We start from the raw sequence: 23906 nt of genomic DNA, 5'->3' as shown, positions 1-23906 counted from the left end.
AATTCAGTCAGGTTGGATGGATGGTGTGGGCTGCACAGTGGTGCAGTTGGTAGCACTGTTGCTTTGCAGCAAGAAGGTCCTGGGTTTGACTCTGGGCGCCTGGGATTGTCCTGTGTGTCTCTGTGTTGCCCTGCGATGGACTGGCGACCTGTCCAGGGTGTATCCTGCCCGTAGACCACTGGAAATAGGCACCAGCTCCCCTGCGAACCTGTATGGAAGAAGCAGGTATAGAAGATGGATGGAGCTCTTGCCACATATTTTCAATTAGATTTAGGTCAGGATTTTGCCTGGGCTATTCTCACACATCAATATGCTTTGTTTTAAAACATTCAATTGATGCTATGGCTGCATGTTTAGGGCTGTTGTCCTGCTAGGAGGTGAAAGTCCACCCTAGTCTCAAGTTTTTTTCTAACCTTGAACACTTTCAATGATTGCCCTGTATTTAGTATCTTCCGTCTTCCCATAAACTCTATCTTCCCAATCCCTGCTGAAGAAAGTCTTCCCCACAGCATGATGCTGCCAACACTATGCTGTCACCTATGATGTGTTCAGGGTAGGACTGCACAAGACTTTGCAACATCAGTGGGTGCAATGGTAATATAGCAAGGTATACATGGGGGATTGGTACTTTGTATGCAAATAATTTATTTAATCTGTTGGATTTAGTCTAACTGCAGTACATTATCGCACTTGACACAGATGATGGTACCAAATACACTAATGGTCACAGAGTGTTAGAAGCCTCATAATCATAGATGGGAAAGAACAAAGTTAGACAAATATTACCAAAACTAATATTGTCATAGCAATAATCAACAATAATATTGGCCAGCAGGTGACTTTTCAGTATGATGCAACCGTTGTTTTGGATAATGTGCACAGACCAAGAATGGCATATTTGAGTGTCATCTGATGAGAGCAGCTTGCTGTGTTGTCTGCATGGCTCGCGGTCAATATCAAAAAGGACTTTTTATAGCTTTCTTCCAGCAGTGGCTTTCTCATTGCCAATTGTCCAAAAAGACTTTGTAAAGTGCACAACAAACAGATGTCCTATCAACAGACTCCCATCAGAGCTTTTAATCTCTGCTGCTCCTCCAGAGGTACCTCTTGGCAGCATCTTTGATCGATGCTCGCCTTGTCTGGCTTGTCAGTTTAGGTGGACAGCCATGTCTTGGTGTATCTGCAGTTGCGCCTGTTGATTTTCAGATGATGGATTGAAGAGAGCTCTGTAAAATGGTCAAAGCTTGAGATATTGTTTTATAACCTTATCCTGCTTGGCAAACTTCTTCCTGACCTTGTCTGCAGTACTCCTTGGTCTTTTTGATGTTAGTCGTGGACCAATTTTCTCTAACAATTCTCTGGGGCCGTTACAGAAGAACTACATTTATACATAAATTACACACAAGTAAACTTTATTTACTAACTGGGTGACATCTGAAGGTAATTGGTTGCACTGGATTTCATTTTGGGATTAAAAAGGTGGCAGAAAGAAAATACACAACACACTTTTCAGGATTTATTGAGTAAAAAATAAATGAAAATTGATATTGTCATTTTTTTTTACTTCACAATAATTTACTACATTCTGTACTGATGTGTTTGGATTTAATATGACAAAATCTGACAGAGTTCAAGGGTGTGAAAAGCTTTGCGAGACATATTGTTTTATTTAGTGTGACTCACAGTTGGCCATTCTCACTGTTGGTGGATCAAAGCCAAATTCTCCTTGCCACAGAAAATCTCATCTATTTTTTATAAGTGCTTATTTGTTTGGTTCCAGCTGTGAAATATTGCCCAGGAATGTTGCTCCTTTATGAACTAAAAGGTAATATAAAATCTGAAAGGTCAGATCGTCCATCTTGGTGTGATTTTTAGTAAAACAATGTTTGGCAACTTTCCAAGTTTGTCTTAAGGACTTTAGGTCAAGTATTGCTAAGGCTGAGGGAAATAACAAGGGACCTACAATGGAGTTTGGGGGGCTTGTATCATTACAGGAAAGTTGTTAGCTATACTTTGATTAGTTTTTGGAACAAAGAACAGCAGCAGATGCCTGTTGAGACCTGGCATTTCAGTAGAAAACTTTGACGACATGAAATTACTCAGGTTGTGAGTCTCGAAAATGTTTAGTTCAACATGTATTTTCATTCCCTGTGGGAGCCTAAAAACTGCATTGTAGCCTTGCATCTTTTCTCTTTCTTAGAACCCATTACCATTTTAGGCTGCCCTGATCTGTGGTTTATGAAAGTCTTAAATATATAGAGAGAAGTGCGTGATGTCTTTTCATATTGATCTTTGCCAACTCTAACAGAAATCCTTTTGCTGCTTAGACCAAGTAGTTTCTTATACTTAGTCAAATACAAAGGGAAGCATGGGAGATGTCCTTGGAACTTCTTTCTATAAGGAGCATTAGAACTGTTTAAATTCAGGGAGAGAAAGGGGGGCTTTTATTCTGGTTGTGAAGCAGATGGACCAGATCTTTACTGCCATGAAGCTGCTGCCTCGTCATTAGGAGTTTGTCGAGTTTACATGTATTTTGTGGACCTAGAAAAGGGGGGTCCGCTGTGACTGTCTAGTCCTCAGCGCAAATTCAAGCTCAAATTTAAGGTTGCTCTTTAGATGGAGCAATTTTGACTGTGCCAAGGCCCACTATCTTTGATCCTTTTCTCAAGGTGTAATTTTAGAGGAGTGTGTCTGATTTGGAAAACTCAAATTTTATGTTTAGATTATTTTCATTTTCTGTGTGGTTTTTTGTGTGGTTCATTTGGTGTCTTCTAGCATGAACCTTCATTGTGCTCTGGTGTGATTTGCAGCTGAGTGTGTGAAGTGGCCAGCCAGGATGAGATTTAGCTGCTTTTGGTCTGAGACCATGGTTCTTAAGTTGAAAAAATTATGGACTTCTCCCTTTGAGTGGGGAGCAAGTCTCTTCCTCAACTGGAGAAGATCAAGTATCTTGGTGTCTCTTGGAGTGATTGTGGGAAGGGGTAGGAGATGGAAAGACTCATCTGTACTGCTGGGCAGTGCTCTGGACTGCTGTGGTGATAATTAGTTGAGTGGAAGGACAAGGCTTTTCATTTAGGCAACTGTGGCTCAGTAGGAAGAGTAGTCGTCTTGCAATTGGAAGGTTGTGGGTTTGATTCCAGCTTCCTCCTGCTGTATGTCGATGTGCCCCTGGGCAAGGCACTTAACCTCATGTTCCCTACTGATCTGCATATCGGTGTATGAATGTGTGAGCGTTAGTGAGTGCGATTGGGTGAATGTGGCTCTAGTGTAAAGCGCTTTGAGCGGTCTGTGTGACTGGAAAAGCGCTATATAAGTTCAGTCCATTTACCATTTACAGATTCATCTATGTTCCAGCCTTCACTTAGTCATCAGATTTGAATCATTACCAAACAAATGACAGCCACCAAACAAATAGCTCTGTAGGCTTTTAGGCCCTGCCTTGCGGATGGTGCAACCAATTGTTCATTAATGCAACATTTAAATTGTTGGTTGTTACCTCATGGAATTTCAAACATAAGATGCAAATGATTACAAATGTTAATTATGTTTCTTTCTTTTGTTAAGGTGGAAATGTTTGTCTTACTGCAACTGAATACTTGCAGTAAGATGGATGTTTTGAGAGATAAAAAGCAGTGTCTGCTCCTTGTGCATTGCATGATTTGATCTAAATGGATAGGGGTTTGCGTCGACGCAGGTTCAGAGCCTCATATGATAAAGGTTTTGACATAAATAATCTGAAGTTCAGTACAGATTGACCAGAAGAGAGCAAGATTTACCTAAGGCACAGATGAAGTAATGTTTTATCTCTATGAAGGGAGGCCTGAGGTCTGACCCATCAGACTCCATCTCCCTGGAAACCAACCATCCATGGATTCCACCTCACTTCTCTATAACCAAACATTTTAATGTTGTCACACGTTATGTGTTGTTTAAAACATGTGTGTACTGTATGAAACATCGCTTTTGCTTTGGGATGCCGGGTGCAGGGACTGAACATAGAGGGGGTCTTTGCACAACCAAATCCTGATCTCCATTACATCCTCATAGCAGAGAAGTAGTTTGTGTCATGCAGAGTTTTTCATACTCAACACTTTCTTTGGGACAAAATACCACAAACAGAAAAAGCCCATGTCTTCTACTACCATTGACCTCTTGTAGTTCCTTGACAGCATAGTGGTGCTTGGAAAACCTAGCACTTGGTGAGGCGACACTTAATTTAAAAGGTTGAAGAACCACTGTACTAGAGTAAAATATCCTCACTACTATTATTTCCAAATAAGAAAGTAAAGTCCATCTATAGTTGAACAATAAAATGAAACTAGCAAAATGGAGCAATGATTTAAAGCCAGCCTCACTTGCCTCCCTGCCTAACGCTAGTTCCTCTGCACAGAATGACACCATGAAAGCAGTTGATACTATTGAAGATGGTACATAATAAGGAATGAACAATATAGAACCATGGCCCTCATTGACAGAAAAAGTGGTTCAACCTAGTATTACTTTGTTTCACACAATCCAGCATGCATGGCCTCTTGCATGCTGGATTGCTCTTGGATCTTTATGAACACAGAGTGTTTTGTCTCATTTTAGATTGAAAAACCCATAATTTTCAACTGCTAAGGGTTAGACCTTTTTTTTACCTGGAACAACTAAAAAGATGATGAATCACTGAGTTCCTATTCATACAACAATTAATGCAGGAGTACAAATGTCAGTTTACTCCTGGAGTGTCTTCAACTTGGCAGGTTTATATTGTGAAAGGTTATGAATATTGCAAATACATCTGACAAGTGAAATCTTGATTGCAGCTTTCTTAGTAGTTTTGCTTGAATCAAACCTGGATCTAGCATGTCTTTTAAGCTATATTTAGCCCTTTTTGTTGATCACTTCTGGTAAATCCAGGTTTACTAGTCGCCTGGACCTCAGCAAGGGTTCACTGTGACAGATGATGTGTAACCTCAAATCCCCTAAATCTTAATATTGTCGGCTGCCTGGCTCCTTGACCCACTTTTAATGATTATTCAGCCTGAGGCAAAAGGATTACTTTCAGAGTCCTGAAAGCAAGAGAGAGGAAAGTGACCTATTGTATAACACACCAATGTCTGCCTCTTTTGTGAACTGAAAGACATAATAAAAGTGTATCCATTAACTTTTAAATGGGGTTTGGTGAAATTCAAGCTGCCTGGATTGAAACTGAATACTGGAAAAGTAGCAATAATTGTTTCAGTTTCAGCTTAACAATGTATTTTATAGATATCTTAATAAATTTTATGCACTTTGATTTGTATTTGGAAAAGTATAAAACAAATCCAAGGTTGTAAAATTTAGATTAAACTCAAACAAAACCATGAACAATATAAAAGAGGGAAATTTTATGAGAATAAGTGCAGGTCTGCATTTATATTTAATTGTTTATACTAATACTAATTCATATTATTACAGTAACATAACATTCATTTTTTTTTTCAAGTAAGACACTTTAGCAATAGTATAAATAACCAACAGGATTTCTCAAAGATGCTGAAACGTATTTATGAAATTGAAAAATAATGTGGCACAACTGCAAACCTACCATAATATGGCTGACCACTGAAACTGACAGGCCTGGAAAAGAACAGCGTTCTACAGAGAAGCAGCCAAGTGGCCCTGGGTAACCTGCATAGATCTATTGCTCAGGTGGGACAACAACTAGCTGTGCACTCCGCAAATATGGCTTATATTAAACAGTGGGAAACAAAAGCCATTGTTAAAAGAAATTCTGAAGATATCCTGCTTAAAGCTTACCTTAAAGCCAAACAGACAGCAAGCTTACATGGGAAAAAAGGTAGTCAGGTTAGGTGAGTAAAATTAATCTTTTTGGATTACATGCAAAACATTGTTGTGGAGGAAAACAAACACTGCACATCACTTTTTAAAAACTATGTCGCCTTCTCCTCCAACTTCACAAATATACATTATTTCTCTGTAAAATCCTAGAAACATCTAGGTTTTTGGTTATAACATCAAAAAATGTGAGAATAGTCAAGGAAGTTCAAGAAAGTGCAAGGCACTGTATGTAAAACATGTGATAAGCATGTTTTGGGGAGCCAGTCCTAACATCCCATTGCAATATTCTACTCTCAGTTTTAAACATTGGGTGTTGTCTTCATTGTACCAGAGGTCAACTGTATTCCTTCAGGATTGATGGGGGGGTACAACCCATCATATTTCATAAGTCATCTGACGATGACCAGTCGTCTGATAAATCATGGAACAGAGCCACATTTTTAGGTCATGACATAAAAACTTTAAAAGAAACAAATCTATAATTAATTTGATTTAGACATAAAGTCTGAGAATTTCCATGATTATTCTTTTCCCACAGTTATTAAAATACCAATAAAAATAGACTGAGTACTTTTTTCACATGTAGGAAATTTAGAGAGATTGGAAAAAAATGGGTACAAAATATCATGCTAGACTTTTTTGATACAGTTATAATCCTCTAAAGTCATTGTATCCATTGTTTTTTGTTGCAATTGTATGTGAAAATGTGCAAAGGTGACACAAAATTCCCTTTTGCTGTGATCAACATTGCCATTTACTCCAGTGTTCCTGGATAATATCTGTAGCTCTATTGCAGATTTAAATGAAAATACAAGCTCAATGGTGACCACAGTATGCCGGCTGTGGGAAAAACAAAATAAAAAATAAACACTTATGCCACAGTATAAACATATGGATTCTTGTTTCTATGTGGTGTTTTTTTGAAGACTATAAATTAACATGATAACAGTTATCGGAACACATAAACTAGGGTTGACATTGTACAGACACTTATACAACGGCACCTTAATGTATAAATAATCATCACCTGGTGAGGGTGATGAGGAGGCTATTAGTCCTCGACGCAGCTTGTCTCTCTGCCCATTTCCTGTCTGATTACTGCAAATAAATGCCACTAGTGCCACAGAAATCTTAAAAAAACAGCACTGGGGAAAAACATGTCTATGGTGTTAGATTCTTATGTTGTAGGAACAGTTTCTTTGTAGTCAGCGATGTGGTCATATATCACAGTATGAAAGTTCATGGCTGAGCATTCCGTGTTATGAATAAATGTGATAGTACAAGTGCCTTAGGGTGTTGCAGTATGCCATGATTTAAGATTACATAATATTTTTAAATAGAATAGGAAGGAAAGGGCTTCATCTGACAATCAAGGACCTGGAGAATCAAAGATGAAAGGAATATTAAGGCATTCAGTACAGCCAATATTGTTAACAGAATGCTATCTGAATAGTTAGTACATTAAAAAATGTAGTCTTTTAATAATCTCTTTTTCTGTTTTTATTTACATTCATTGTATATAAGATAATATGCCCTCTGTCAATTCTAGGGTTTTAGCTGATAAATGATTTGGTTACATTCTAATGAAACCAGACAGTAGTGTTTGGATTTTGTTTGTGATTTTTTTGTACCAGAAATCTGCTATTGAAATACATACTCTGCACCCTAATAGCTATTAGAGTAACTGTTAGCCATAGTAGTTGTAGCCATTAGCTTGAACTGTAAACCATAGTTACACGGTAAGCAAGTACAGGTTAGTCTTAGACTGGCCGTTACCTTGAATAGCCACAAAAAGAGTTACATGGTGATACAGAGTTATCACCATGTCAATATTAAACAAAAATTAAACAAAATTGAAAAATGGGGGATGAAAAAAAGTGTTAGCTCTAACATTTAGCCAGATTAGTTGTTAGCCATATTCTAAGTTGTAACACAGTGTATTTCACATCATTTACTGCATTTAAAAAAGATAATACTGAAATGGAAATGTTTGGGAAAACCCCAAAAACCCCTAAATAGAAACAAAATAAAACTGACATTTTATTTTAATTGTGTTCATTCTGAAATGAACACAATAAAAAAAAAAAAAAAAAAAAAAACTTTAACTTTATCTAGGTTCTCTAGAGCACATGACAGTTTTATTCATTTACACCATCCTGGACCAGCTTTTGTTTTTAATGTAGTCCTTGAGAATAAAGTGTCTAAAAGGGCATATTTGTAGATATTAGACAGTATGTACAAAACAACATCTTGGTTGTTTTATTCTTCTTCTGCTCCTGGTTTGATTTGTTTTTATTTTCCTGTTTTGCTTGGCACTATCTTTAATTTTCTGGGTTTATTGCTGTTGTCCAAGGAACACCTTTTTGGATCTTTGTGACTTATGTCACATAAGGTTTGGGCGTAGGTCAAACTTTAGGCCATAAACCCCTTCCTAAGACCCAGAAAGGGGGTGCATGATAATAACATAATTGATGTTGCAACTTGAAGACAACCACCTGATTCATGGCTACTTCAAACATCAGTTATTCTTTATGTTTGTTGATATGTTGCCTTGTTAACTTGCCAATTAAATGTTTATATGTTGCACAAAAATATTATTGTCTTTGTCATTTGAAATGGCATGTTCCTTTAATTTACAGGAATAATCAGGACTGCCTTATCAGACATGGATCGAGAAGCCAGAGAACACTACACTGTTGTTATTCAAGCCAAAGACATGGCAGGCCAAGTTGGAGGGCTATCTGGCTCCACCACCATCAACGTCACCCTGACAGATGTCAATGACAATCCACCCAAGTTTCCCCAAAGTAAGTACTAAGAAAGTGAAAAAATCAAGACACAGCTGTCATTATGGTAGTTACCAAGTTTGGAGAAATTACCGCTTAGGTTGAATGTATAAGGTTGAGCTACTTTTAGCCACCTGGACACATCTGCTCCACATCACATCGCACTGCCATGCTGGTTGTAAAACTGAGCATATGTTCTGAAACATCTCCCGCCTTGCCGCAAAAATTATCTGGGGAGTTTTATAATCTAAAAAATTATTTTAAGAGCTCTGCAATATTTTCACCAGTATAGTGAAAACAGTGAGGGCTTTTTAAAATTATTCTAAGACTCACTAAAGTGATTCTGAAATAAAAAATAATTTGAGCAGGAACCAAGCTTCAATAAAAAGAGACATTTTTTTAGTATTATTTATTGGTAATAAAGTTCAGTAATAATGATTTTTTTAAATAAACATAGATTAATGATATACACTGTATCAGTTTTAGAATGTCAGTAATCCTTTTATCATTTATCATACTCATTCTACAACTCAGAAGTCTAATATTGTTGTCAAACATTCTGTAATTTGCTTAATCTGATGAATATTTATCAAAATCCTCTGTTTTACAGGCTAAATTCTCTCCATTAAAATGAAAAATTTAAGTAATGATAAAGCCTCATCAAGTACATTGCCTTGCAGCTCAGAATTTCCAATTTATGGTACAACAAAGAACCGTTCCAGTATCAACATTTTCTGATTAACTATCTGCTTCATTGCAATGCTATCACCCCCAGTTTAACATTTAATGTCAATTGAAGCACTGCAGAGTATTTTTAATGACATTCCCTCAGGAACAAATGATGACGGAGTCAAACTGCTTAGCAAAGCCTTTGTAGGAAAACATTCAGAGAACTATTTGGTGCAGTGGAGGTTTTGTTTAATACTGTTGTTTTTTTGTTTTTTTTGCTTACTCTAAGTGGGTGCAAATCAATGTTCCTCCACAGAAAATTACCAGCTCTATGTCCCCGAATCCGCTCAAGTTGGGAAACCAGTGGGGAAGATCAAAGCCAACGACGATGACCTTGGTGTTAATGCGGACATTAAGTATAGTATCATCAACTCAGAGGGGGCTAATATGTTCTCCATATTCACGGACAGAGACACAAAAGAGGGAATCATCAGCCTGAAAAAGGTAAGCGAGTACAACTACAAAGATAAGCTAATATACAATGCACATGGGTAGGAAATGGTTTGCTTACAGGTACAAAATGAAAGGATGTTGGGATAATGGTGCCAATACGTGAAGGGTTGAATTGACACAGACCTATCACAACAAACTTATAGTTCTTTTTATGTTTAGTTTTTTCCAGCAACATTTTAGCTTTTAGTGCCTTGTTTTAGGTTATTGACTTTAAAAATGTACAGATTTCTGTATATGACACATTGTCATTCCTACAGGGCTAGAGGTTTTTTTGTCTAGAATTTTACATCAAATGAAAACTTACAGTATCTATTTGTACATAGCTGTTAAAAATGGCATGAAAATTAAAAAATATTGGAAATCCATCCATCCATTTTCTACACCTGCTTCTTCCATACAGGGTCGCGGGGGAGCTGGTGCCTATCTCCAGCAGTCTACGGGCGAGAGTGGGGGTACACCCTGGACAGGTTGCCACTCCATTGCAGGGCAACACAGAGACACAAAGGAAAAACAACCATGAACACACCCATTTACACCTAAGGACAATTTAGAGAGACTAATTAACCTAACAGTCATGGTTTTGGACTGTGGGAGGAAGCAGGAGTACCCAGAGAGAACCCACGCATGCACTGAGAGAACATGCTCACTCCATGCAGAAAGACCCCTGGCTGGGATTTGAACACAGGACCTTCTTGCTGCAAGACAACAGTGCAACCAACTGCATCACCATGCAGCCCAATATTGGAAATTTTACTATAAACCTGAACGTCTGAAATGAAGCAATGTGTAGGTACCCTGTAGTATAGGAATTTAGACCAAAAGAAGAGAGTACCTCATTTTCCTTGAAGCTCAGAGAGTGCAGTATTACAATGGAAAATTACTTTTACATTAACAAAATCGACTCAATTAGTACTCTGGGTGCATCTGTCAGTCCATCAGTTTATTTGACCCCATTTTCTTATGTTCCAGGAGAAAATATTTCTCAGGATTTCAGACCACATGTCCACGGGTGATTAAGACATTCGTGTTCCCAGCTGGTGCTATCTGATATATTTGACTTTTTTTCTTTCTGGGTACAAGTCTTAAACTAAAGGGTTTTGTTTTGACCTCTAGCAGCCCTGTTGAAAATTGTCTTCATGATGAGGTCTTCATATTGTTTCTATTAAATGTTTTTGCATCAGACATGCTTTATAGGACGCTCCTAAGGTATTGTGCCGATAACACATAGTGCAAGTGATACAATTTAAAAGGTTAAATGGCTGTAACATTGAGCCTAACTGGATCCCATTTTACAGCAAATTAGGTACAAATATGATTGTGAACCTGGGTGTGTAATAACCAAGTGGTGTGAGCGTGTGGTGTCTTTTTATTACAGCCCCTGAACTACGAGAGAAAGAAGACCTATACGCTACACATTGAAGGAATGAATACACATGTGGATCCACGGTTTTCCTACCTTGGTGCTTTCAAAGACACTGCTACCCTTAAAATCACAGTGGGGGATGTTGATGAAGCCCCCGTCTTTTCTATGGATTATTATATCTTGGATGTTTACGAGAACTCACCAAGTGGCACAGAAGTGGGCTGCATTACAGCTCGAGATCCAGACAGCAGAAGCAGTCCTGTAAGGTAAGAGAGTCACACTAAATAAACAGTCCTGCAAAAGTTTAGAAAAAATTATAATTTTCTCCTGGAGACTTACAAACTGCAAATGTAAAGGAAGCCCAAGGTTGAAAACGCATTGAAGCTTATTTTGAGGCTCAGCACTTTTTCAGCTGACTTGCAGTGGATAAATAGCATTTGGTGTTCTGTTTTGAATTTATTTTGAATCAAAACTGCGTTTTGTATTTGGACGACATATGAACCAACAGGATTAGTATTTTGTATAACCAAAGCTCATACTTGCATGATGTATACAGTACTGGACATTTCTTTATATTTTACTTTAATGGAGCCTGATTCTTTTTAGAGTCTGTTTAAGTGTTCTTAATCAATAGTTCTTAAGGCTTCTGGAAGAAGCTCCTGTCTGCGTTTCCATCCGTCTCTAACTCTAACAATGAATTGGGCATTGTGTTCTTAAACATTTAGGAAAGTAGGCGGGTGGAGGACATAAGGAGAGCTGTCTAACATGAAAAACCTAGTAGATGAACACTGTATAAAACTCGTACTAGTACTCGTCGTCTTCCGCTTTATCCGGGACCGGGTTGTGGGGGCAGCAGACTCAGCAGAGACGCCCAGACGTCCCTCTCCCCAGACACCTCCTCCAGTTCCTCTGGCCGAGTGACATAGTCCCTCCAGCGTGTCCTGGGCCGTCCCCTGGGCCTCCTCCCGTTGGGATGTGCCTGAAACACCTCCCGAGGAAGGCATGCAGGAGGCATCCGGTATATATGCCCGAGCCACCTCAACTGGCTCCTCTTGATGTGGAGGAGCAGCGGCTCTACTCCGAGCCCCTCCCGGATGGCCGAGCTCTTCACCCTATCTCTAAGGGAGTGCCCGGCCACCCTACGGAGGAAGCTCATGTCAGCCGCTTGTATCCGGGATCTCGTTCTTTCGGTCATGACCCAAAGTTCATGGCCATAGGTGAGGGTAAGAACGTAGACCGACCGGTAAATCAAGAGCTTCGCTTTTCGGCTCAGCTCTCTCTTCACCACAACGGACACAGCACCCCCATTACTGCGGCGGCCGCACCGATCCTTCTGTCAATCTCCCGCTCCATTCTTCCCTCACTCGTGAACAAGACTCCGAGATACTTAAACTCCTCCACTTGAGGCAGGAAGTCCCCTCCAACCTGAGGAGGACAAACCACCCTTTTCCAGTCAAATTATAAAACTCATGAATAAAAAATAGGAAAATGACATTACACAGGGCTTGACAAATGCATCATCCTTTTGACGGTCCACTGTATGCCACGTTTTCAAGGAATAGCTCTTTTGGAATAACTTTGTTAGCATTAAAATCCTACCTTTTCCCCAAATTGTGTTATCCTTTGTATTTTTGATAAATTGAGGCTCTATACTGCTAGTTGGCGCAGCATTATGCATGTTGTATGATGTTTTTTAATGGTGGTTTCTAAGCTTGACATTGCTTTTTAGTGCAATGTAAAACTTGTATAGTGTTTTTTTTTTTTTTTGTATGTCCTTTACCATTATATAGTTTCTTACTTTTTGCTAACATTACATCTCTAAAACAATTTACGCTTCACTGAGAGCTTTGCAGTGTTCTCTGTATCACCAGATATCTGCTTATTTATGTTTGAGAAGTAACCTGAGGCAAGACAATTACTCTGCACATTTATATGCACTCTAAACAGACGTTTGTATACTGGTGGGAAATGGGGAGAAAAATACAAATTTGTACTAGCCTTAGGCAGTGTACTGAACAGGTGCCTTGTTCCTTGGCATTACACTCCAGCAGCTACATCGCTTGTAATGATTTGAATTTTCTTCATGTTGTTCACAAAATTGATGGAATAGTTGTGAACCTGATACTCCTTAAGAGGTAATGCATTGCTCTTATATCAATAAGAAGCAATCTTCTGTTGTTGCAGCATGTAATGGGATCATATTTGAAATATTTGACATGTACTGCAGAGGCAAGAGGTTCCATAAAAAGCATTAATGATTTATGAACAGATAGACACAATCTGTTGGTTGCTGATATATCATTGGGTTATTAGCAAGAAAATGTACTCACTGGCATTCTGCAATGAGATCCACTTGATTATTCAAAAATGGCAGCGTAAAAACTTTGTTCAATGTAGTGTTCACCATCTTCTCTGCTCTTTGTGTTGCTCTATAGCATACGTGTTAAACTTAGGCCTGCTGGCCAGATTCGGCCTGCACTATAATCATGTTTGGACTTTAAATGCATTCTGAATGTCTTTTAGAGCTGGCTGCTGATAGACTTTGCATACACAGCTAGTATAACAAATCCCAGAATGCTCTGCTGGTCCAAAGTAGAGTCCCATCAGGCCACTCCTCCCAAAAATGGCCAAATGAAAGATGGAAAACAGAAGCTTTCTGGACAGGTGGGAAGCAGTAAAAAATCTGCTACCAAAGGTAAAGGACATATATTTGTCTTCTGTGTAAATGCAGCTTTAGCCAAATAAGTATCCAATTTAAAAAATATATCAAGTTGACCATCAGATTTGTGCAACTCTTTAATTTTGGCCCACTGTGTATATGAGGTTGACACTATTCCTCTGTAGTATGATATAACTTGACTTTAACAAAAGTTTTGGTGGCTTTATTGCCCTCTCTTCACACGACTCAGACAGTAAATGGGCTGAGAGAGAAGGGGGAAGACATGCAGTAAAGGCTGCATTGAGGCGCTACCCAATATGCCCCCCCATAATGCAAGATTCTTACAAATTGTGTATTTGACCAAATGTTGTAAAAATAAACAGCTTAGCAGGCACAGGAGTCCACTGAGAGACCCTGATATTCACTTAGCCCATAAACTTCCTGGAGCACAAGCTGTGGTAATGGATTTTTCTGAAATGTTGAGGGCATGGGAAAGTATATGACAGGAAGAATGACAGCTAGTGACACTGTCAACCAACTCAGGCATTTATGTTTCTTTTCTTGTGAGCTGTTGCAACCCTTAGCAATGGCAACCACGTGAAGCAACAAGTGGAATGCATTGTACCAGACTGGGTAACTCCCACTGTTGTTAAACAAGCAGCATTTAGTCACAAAAGTTCAAAATTGCTTGAGAGTGTTTTTGGAAATCTATTGCCTTTGTAACAGGTAGCATGGAAGAAATAAAAGAATACCATCATGTAGACATAAGGGGTAAACTGCATGAACAGTTTCGTTGTCCGATGAGCTAATCCCTCCCTCCTACTTCCCTATTTCTAAGGGGATTGCTCAATCCAGCTCTCCATCCAATGGGTCCAGACTTCCTTGAACCTGGAAGGTCTTACTGAGCAGGTTTACTGGAAAATCTGTTTAAGCTGGTGTCGGGAAATGACTCGCCTAACCTCTAACAGACTATCTTTTCCAGAAGTCATGCCCTTCTTCAACTGGTGGCTTGGATAACTGAAGAACCCACAGCAGTTATCCACTCCTCGATAGTCACTTCTGTTAACGGCTGCTCATTCCCTATTTTACAACTTGAAATTGGTATATGGGTTAGGTTGATTTTAGTGGCTCGGAACGAGCCCCAAGGGCATTGTTTTAACAAGTTTGGCTTAAGGCAACCTATAAAAACTTCCTAAAATCATTTGGAACCAGGCAACAAGACTTTTTACCACCACCAACAAAAAAAAAAAAAAAATGAGGTGACTCAAATAATTGACTGTCCACAATAAATCTAGAATTTTATGTGCTTCCTTTAATTAGTAATGCTTCTGCAGGGGTTAGTAACAGCAAAACCTAATAATTTGAATAATAGAACTAAATCAATCAACTTAACCTAGCTTTCACTAATGCTGAAACTGGTAAGGCTGAAGAGGCTTTGGAGACAGAGGCCAACCATGGATCCGAATGGAATGATTTCTTCAGTAGGCAACGAGTGATTGTCTTCTTGGGTGAAGGGCAAATCTTCAGTTTTTTTCCTCTAAGTGGACAGGCGCTGATGCTCGGGTTTTCGATGGTCAAGTTGAAAAAATAAAAAAAAATGTATTGAAAAATTAAAAAAACAGAAACTTCGTTGGCATTTGTTTCAAAGGTTGGTAGCTTCCAGAGGCTGAATAGTTGAAGAAAACCTTTGAGGTGTAATTGAGGTTGGTTCAGGACTTCCAGGAATCTGAAACTTAGAGCAATCAGTTGTTCACTGACCAAGTTCACTTCAGTGTTCTTGGTAAAAATGCAACAGATGAAATTCAGATTCTCAATTTTGAGTTGCAGCTCTTCTCAGGGCACACGGGTTGATCCTCTTTATAATGCAAAATTTGTCAGCGGGGCTGCGTCTCCGGTCTTCTGATTCATCTGTAGCTTCTTTCTCTGTCCGAAACAACCCCATTTCTTTCTTTGGCACAGTTTTTATAGTGCATATAGCCTCACTGCTCATCCCCTGTTGCCGGGCAAGCTTTCCCATCATTGAGTTACGCGGTCGCCGTGACATTTCGGTGTTGTCTCCCAGCCTCCATAGACATAGTCGTAAACAGCCCGCAGATGGCTCCCTGTGTTTTGACTTTTGCCTGTTTTTCGAACTTCAAACTGACAAAAAGCACCTGGCTTCTCGTTTCTCGCTCCCATGCTTGTTATGACTTGAGCTTGCTCGTTGACCTTCCATCCATGCACAGTTCCTGTGAAGCTGGCTCTCCTCTGCCCCTCCCGTCCTGATGTTATGACTCTGCCGCCTCTGGCTCCCAGGCCATGGTGCCCTCCTTATCTGCTCAGCCTCAAGCTTTCTAACACAATATTTATCTGCTTCTTGCTCTCACAGCAGTTAAAGCTAAAAAGGAAAAACATCATTCTTTTTATTCATACATCACTATTGATTTACATTACCCCTCTTCATTACATTTAATAATTGTAGAAAAATAGAAAATCATTATACATTTTTCTTTGATTATACAGGTCCTTCTCAAAAAATTAGCATATTGTGATGAAGTTCATTATTTTCCATAATGTCATGATGAAAATTTAACATTCATATATTTTAGATTCATTGCACACTAACTGAAATATTTCAGGTCTTTTATTGTCTTAATACGGATGATTTTGTCATACAGCTCATGAAAACCCAAAATTCCTATCTCACAAAATTAGCATATCATTAAAAGGGTCTCTAAACGAGCTATGAACCTAATCATCTGAATCAACGAGTTAACTCTAAACACCTGCAAAAGATTCCTGAGGCCTTTAAAACTCCCAGCCTGGTTCATCACTCAAAACCCCAATCATGGGTAAGACTGCCGACCTGACTGCTGTCCAGAAGGCCACTATTGACACCCTCAAGCAAGAGTCCAGTGGGTCAAGTACCCACAGTCAGTGATGGTCTGGGGTGCCGTGTCAGCTGCTGGTGTTGGTCCACTGTGTTTTATCAAGGGCAGGGTCAATGCAGCTAGCTATCAGGAGATTTTGGAGCACTTCATGCTTCCATCTGCTGAAAAGCTTTATGGAGATGAAGATTTCATTTTTCAGCATGACCTGGCACCTGCTCACAGTGCTAAAACCACTGGTAAATGGTTTACTGACCATGGTATCACTGTGCTCAATTGGCCTGCCAACTCTCCTGACCTGAACCCCATAGACAATCTGTGGGATATTGTGAAGAGAACGTTGAGAGACTCAAGACCCAACACTCTGGATGAGCTAAAGGCCGCTATCGAAGCATCCTGGGCCTCCATAAGACCTCAGCAGTGCCACAGGCTGATTGCCTCCATGCCACGCCGCATTGAAGCAGTCATTTCTGCAAAAGGATTCCCGACCAAGTATTGAGTGCATAACTGTACATGATTATTTGAAGGTTGACGTTTTTTGTATTAAAAACACTTTTCTTTTATTGGTCAGATGAAATATGCTAAATTTGTGAGATAGGAATTTTGGGATTTCATGAGCTGTATGCCAAAATCCTCCGTATTAAGACAATAAAGGACCTGAAATATTTCAGTTAGTGTGCAATGAATCTAAAATATATGAATGTTAAATTTTCATCATTACATTATAGAAAATAATGAACTTTATCACAATATGCTAATTTGTTGAGAAGGACCTGTACTTGTAGTTTTCTACTTCTGAAAAAGATAAGACAGTCACAGTTAACACTAGGACTCCCAGAATTCTAACACTTCTAGAACTTCCAAGCCCCTCAATTTGACGGCAAACATTCTGGATGCGGGGCGGTGATGACGTCATTGCATTACATTGGTCAGAATGCTAAAGATTTTCTTGCACGCTATAAAAATATGGTTTTGACAAGAATTAATAATAGTATTTGATCAAAACCTATTATGTTTTATTATTATTTATAAATAGTACTGAAAAATAATAGAGTAATGGGTACATTTAAAAAAAAAGCTTTACTTATCTGACCAAAAGCTGGACAGCTCCATCTTACGACCCCCTTTCACTTTGTGGACATAAACTAGTGCTAAAAATGCCTTCAGCTCATCCACACTCATGTCCGAGCAGGAACCGTCTCCTAAAACTGTGCAGACCTCAGCCACCCTGCAGCCCTGAACGTGGATGAGCATTTCAGCATCCACCAAGCAGAGGAATGCGGTCTAGGCATCTTGGATATGGCGCTCTGTCAACGCGTTCTGGCTCTGACGCCTCCCTCTCCTTTCTTCCTCCCCTACTACTGTCCACACAGTGCCATCATTTCATATTTCCTACTCCTTCCCAGGTGTGTGCTCGTCTTGCGATGAAAACGGTGTAAAGAGCAGAATAGCTTGTTGTGACTGGGCTACTATATCTATGACCTAACTTATTGTTTTGTTTTTTTTTTTCCCATTAACAGTACCTTGTGTTTTTAGTTTCTCTCCTGCCAGTGAGCTGGTTTGCTGGGTTTATAGCTGGGCACTGGGCACCTGGCTCGTCTCCCTATCTCTGAACCTGCGCTGATTGTAGCACTGTTGCTGTAGTTTATATATTATTAGCTTATTAATGTGTAAACTATAGCCTAAAATTATAAAATCATTACATAGTCTAGTCTTTTACTACCTTGATATAATGCGCCACAACCTCCTGCTAATGGGACGACTCGTGTTTTTTAGCCGGGGGAGGATCACTCTCTTACTCGCTGTCACTGGATGTGAATGCTGACCAAGAGCCATCAGAATCTCTCGCAACCCCAGAATCACAATCATGTAATTTTTGAAGCATTTCCAATACCTCTTGAGCAGAAAATATCCTTCTGAAAGCCATTTGTAGGATGCCAACAATCTCCTTCTCAGACTGCATTCTAGAGTGGCGTTTGTTAGGCAACGCTCGCGCGTACTCAGCCGCAGGAAAAGAAAATCAATGTAAATAACAGGTCCGTCAAAATAGCGGCTGTGCTAGTTAGAGGTAGAAATACTTAGATCTTTTATTTACTTTGTTATTTTTTCAAAATAGTGACATAGGAATACACAAGACACAGGTTTAGAAAAAGTCAGGATGCCAGGAAGATAAGAGTTTGAATAAACCAGAGTTATGGCATGTCAAACTTTCAAAACCGTCAAATTGACGGCCCTGGGAGTTCTAATGTTAATGTTTGACTCCATACAGGCCTCTTCAGTCCTCAGTTCCAGAGTGCGAAGATATACTCATTTTACTGTTTCATGACATCTTATCCATGTAATATGATCATTATTTATTTGATACTCTAAAGATTAGGCTCTCATTTCATCATATGTGATTGTTGCTAAACTCAATCATAGGGATACACTTCAACAAAAGAAAGAAGAATTAGAAAATACACCAAATGGGCCCCCCAGACTTCACAGCTTTAAAATGTGAGCATTTACTGCTGTATATGTCATTGATCTAATCATGAGGGTTTAATTAATTTCTGCATGGATACATGGAAGGATCTCACCTCATTTTGACACAGGGCATGGTCTGGTTTGAGATTATAAATATCACAACTGCATTATTTTTCAGTACCAAAAAGTACTATACCATTACTACTCCTGCAATCTTGTTTAATTATAGTTCTTTTTGTTTTAACTTGCATATAGAGTAGGCATGGCTTGGAATGAGATCTTACATGTAATTGTAATCCTTTCTAGCTATTTTATTGTTAGTGATTTGTTATGTTTTGTATTGTCTGGGATATTGGATGTGTGTTGAGTCTTTAACTGTTTGTCTGTAGACATGTTTAAACCTAGATTTTTCACTTGGGACAATAAATGATGTTGATGACGACGATGATAAAACAAAAATAACAGTTATTGACACTATTGCTAAACTATAACAACATTGATTATTGCAGCTATAAAAACATTGTTTTTTATTTTTATTTTGTTACATACACAGGCAAAATGTAGAATATAAGCTTACATATTTTAGTAGTAAAAGTTTAAAAGTACCCAATGTTTAGAATTAAACATTAAATTGTATTTATGTAATATAATTCAACATAATCAACCACAAATTGAGGTTGTGGATATTTATCAAAATAAAGATTTATTCAGCCAGTCAAAGTAAGTAGTAAACACACAATCAAAAGTTACTTTTTTATTTATTACACTAATGTCTGTTTCCTACTGATTCAATTTAGTAAGACAGAAAAAAAACTGGGTAAACCAATGATGGAAATATTCCCCCTTAACCTTCTAGCACTAAGAGGGAGTAGTTTTAGGAATAGGAAGCAACAATTCTAATAATATGTAAGATTATTAAAGGATTGGTATTTCTCAAACTTTTGCTTGGCTTTCTCTGAAGTCTAAACAAAAGCCTTACAGCCTAATTCTGAGTTACGATATCAGACATTAATTTGAGGTTTTAGGAGTGGAAAAAATAAAAAAAGAACGTTTCAGAAAGTACCTGAAAATCCCCCAAACTAAACCAGAAAGTCAGAGATAGAACAGGGAAACTGTGGGTCAGATAAGGCTGTATGTTATTTTGGAACCACTTAAATTTCTGCTATTTGTTCTGCCACCTTAGTCCCTCTGGTGGAGGGAGAGTTGCTTCAGCTCCTCCTGGCCTATCCTGGTTTTGGCTTTTGGGATATCTGGAGGCTCCTCCCTTTGGATTTAGAGCAGCAGTAAATTTGACAAAATACTCCTATAGAAAGTCACAGAGGAATGCTGAACATGTCATAGATGTAGAGAAAAACAAAACAAAGGTTGCAGGAACTTTACATATAAATAAACAAACATATTGTGCATGATGCAGAGAAAAACACTTTGTCTGCCACCAAAATATGCAGAGTTGGCTTGGTTTCAGATTAGTTTAGGAAAAACCATCCTGCTGTCTGTGTTCTCTTTTTCTGCATGCTTCTCTGTCACTGAGTCAGGACACAGAGCTCAGCAGCTCCAGGAACTGCAGCTTCCTGGATTGAAGATGCCACAAGCCTTTTTAAGTAATCAAAGACAGACTTTGGAAAATATGTGGACATGTTATATTGTACAGAGAAAATTAAAAAAATTGGATCTTTTATCTGTTTATTGTATAGTTTTTTTTGAACTCGAGAGATAGCAGAAAGGGTTGTAAATTAGATAAAATGACGGATAAAAATCATCTTCTGGCTTGAAGCAGCTTTGGTATTTAAGGTTTCTGAATATAATCATTCTGTTAAATAAAAAGACTGGCTGACATTAGGGAGCTAGCGCATTATTCAATATTTAAAATTAACTGTATGGATTATTCAAAAAAGCTTTTTTGTGAATTTCTAGATTAGTAAAATAAAATGATTTATATAAAAGAAACTTTTACATGTATTATTTTGAGCGTAGCACATCTGTGTCATAACATGTGGATTGTAAGATTAAAAACATCCTTAATATGAGGTAAGGTCCTAATGTCTAATTTGACTAAACGTTTCTATGCACCTTGTCCCACTTTTCAATTATGTTGGGTAATTTATGTCTCTTAAGCTTGACTTTATTTACAGCACCTACAGATATTCTCAGACCTTACAAAATCACTCCGAAGGTATCTAGGATTCCAACATATATCTCAACTAGAAATTGGTGAATTTCTATTACATTTTAATAAAGCAAACTATTAGAGATGTACTAAGTAATTGTTTGTGGCTAGTTTTTCATCTGCTAAGCTTTGACATAGTAATACTATTTTAACTGATTCAAATTTCAGAACTAAAATTGGTGGCATTCAAAATATTCGTTATTATGGTTCCTCCAATGAGCAGTCATTTGTTTTCATTGAAAACAAATACACAATTATTACAGCCTTAACATTTTAAAAATGTTCTTGTGGTGTTAGTGTTAGTGGTGTTAGCATGGTTAACATTAGCACATTTTTGTATTCCCCTGGAAATAAACATCTCATTGTTACTGAAAATAACTGAGTCTTCTCCACTCAGTTAAACCTGTTAGTGCTTAGGCAGGGTGCGTTCACTTACTGGAGTTAAATCTGTCACAGATCAGATTCAGTTGAGCTAAAGATTGAACGATTCCGGTTACCAGAAGTTTCTTGGTGTACAGCATGAAACATGTTAATTTAGTATTGTAAGCTCTTGTTGTTTGCCCTTTTACCATACTGCACTGTGCACTGGATCAATAGCGCCCCCTAGGACACCTCAAGGGCTCTATCTCCCTTATACATCATCAGATCCACTTGAAATGTAGTATACATCATTAGGGATCAATGCTGAACATGTTGCCACAGTCAGTTCATGACATCATTTCAGCTCTGCCCACTAATAAAACAATTTAGTGCAGCTTCCATCTGGAAGGTCAGATTTCCCCAAAATTTTAAATGCCTCTCGCCAGAGGAGAACTCTGCATGTCCGAAGATAATATGACATGTCGCTCACAGTCCCTCCTAGTGCTGATGTGTGGAATTGAATGGCAGCCTCGTCGCTCATGCGCAGGCGGCGATGCCAGGCTCCCGCGGTCGCTGCACAGGCCGAGTTGCGCTGAGGGCCTTCAATGCTGCTTGCAGCTTTAATTTTAAATGTTTTTTTCAAAACCTAGTAAAACTGTATTTTCTTACTTTGATCCTTGGCCATGGATAACCTCGGACATGCAGTTTTAAAACCTCTGGTCCAGTATTTTCTTCAGAGATTATACAGTTAGAGTATTGGTCAGGATCTGTGTTTCTACTGCAGTCAACCTTTAGTGTACTGCCAGTCAGGACCCTGAAGGGTTAAAGAAAATCCCTTTCACAGCTATGAAAGAACTAACATTTATAGTTAACAGTCTGACCCAAAGTAGTTACTTGTTTCTACAAGTAACTACTGTGGGTCCTTTTCTAGACCTGATTCACACTCATTCTAGAATGGTTTCCTGACCTTCTTGGGCTAAATATCTGATGTTCTATACACAGTCGATGAGTGACTTCAAGTGGTTAACTAAATATTGGCTGAAATAATCTGAAAATAAGTACTACTCCTGTTCTATGTCAGCCACTTTGAGCATTTGCCATACTGAGGTGAGGGAATCTTCATCAGTGCAGACAGAGTTTCTGCATGGAGTAGCATTAGATAAGAAAGTGTTCAAATAAAGTCATTGCTGATGCAAGTATTACTTTTTCCTAAACGTTTTAGAAGAGGTCTATATAAATTGTGTATTATGTCTTAGTGTCACAGTTAATGACAAATAATGTATTATGTCCTAAACAAATAGCTAGAGACCATATTTTAAATGCAACAGTAACAGATGAGTAGAAAGACAATGCTTGACCAGGAATTATTAAAACACATGGCAGATGTGGAATAGTATATGCTTGGGTATTAAACAAAAACAGATTTGCACCTCCAAATGATAATTTTAAGGAGGGTAAAAGGCTGGTTTCAGTTTCCACCTTATAACTCTGAATATTTATATTTGGCTAATTCTCACAGCACTTGATTTCTACCTTTCTGCCTGTCCCACATTTTATCTCTGTTGTAAAATCAGCAGCAATTTCTGTCTGTTTTAATGAGTGGGCAGAAGCACATGCTGTAGTGGGCGAGTAGCCTTGTGAGTGAATGAAAAGTAGCAAATTTGGAAAATAAATGCTTTTATTTTTACTTGAGAGGACAACTGAAACAGGTTTAAATACTGGATTACAGTTGGGCCATCTTGGACATTTACTGTGTTTATATATTTTAAAGAGTCTCCTAACATGTACATGTGTGGCTTAAATGCGTGAATGTGGAAGGTTTAAGCACCTGCACATATTTTTTACGCATTATCTCTCTTTTTCTGTTTCATAAAGATATTTTCTTTCAGAGAAGAAATAAATTCAAACAGTTCTGCTCACTGTCAGATAAGCCTTCGGAGTATATTTCTGCTCTTCCTCAGATTGTAGACCCCCCATTTGTTTTCTTTCTGTCTCTAAGAAACACAAAGACTTGCAGAATCACTGCTTCTTATTGTTTACATTTAGCTACTTTGTCTGCCTGTTTTCAGCATCTGACCCAAAATCCATCACTGTATACGACAAGGTATAAACGCACTCTGAGAGTATAAGGGGTAAAAAACATCTGGCGCAAAGACTGGCTTTTTCTCCTTTGTCTCAGTCTGCTCTGCAGAGTAGCTGAGTCCTGACAGCTGGGTTGTGAAGTGGGCAT

General features: G+C 38.6%; 1 protein-coding gene across 2 annotated transcripts in view; it reads left to right on the top strand.

The window, feature by feature from the left end:
- Positions 1 to 23906, top strand: part of LOC124857612 (cadherin-18) — a 195493-nt gene that overhangs the window by 102893 nt on the left and 68694 nt on the right. For both annotated transcript variants that reach the window (XM_047348929.1, XM_047348930.1), the window contains 3 exons: positions 8466 to 8633; positions 9598 to 9785; positions 11170 to 11423. In XM_047348929.1, the coding sequence (XP_047204885.1) occupies positions 8466 to 8633; positions 9598 to 9785; positions 11170 to 11423 (610 nt within the window). The remainder of the gene's footprint in view (positions 1 to 8465; positions 8634 to 9597; positions 9786 to 11169; positions 11424 to 23906) is intronic.

The sequence above is a fragment of the Girardinichthys multiradiatus genome, chromosome 21, assembly GCF_021462225.1.
Source record: "Girardinichthys multiradiatus isolate DD_20200921_A chromosome 21, DD_fGirMul_XY1, whole genome shotgun sequence".
Taxonomy (NCBI): Eukaryota; Metazoa; Chordata; class Actinopteri; order Cyprinodontiformes; family Goodeidae; genus Girardinichthys; species Girardinichthys multiradiatus.
The sequence above is the reverse complement of the archived record's forward strand: the minus strand, read 5'-3'. Positions and strand labels throughout refer to the sequence as shown.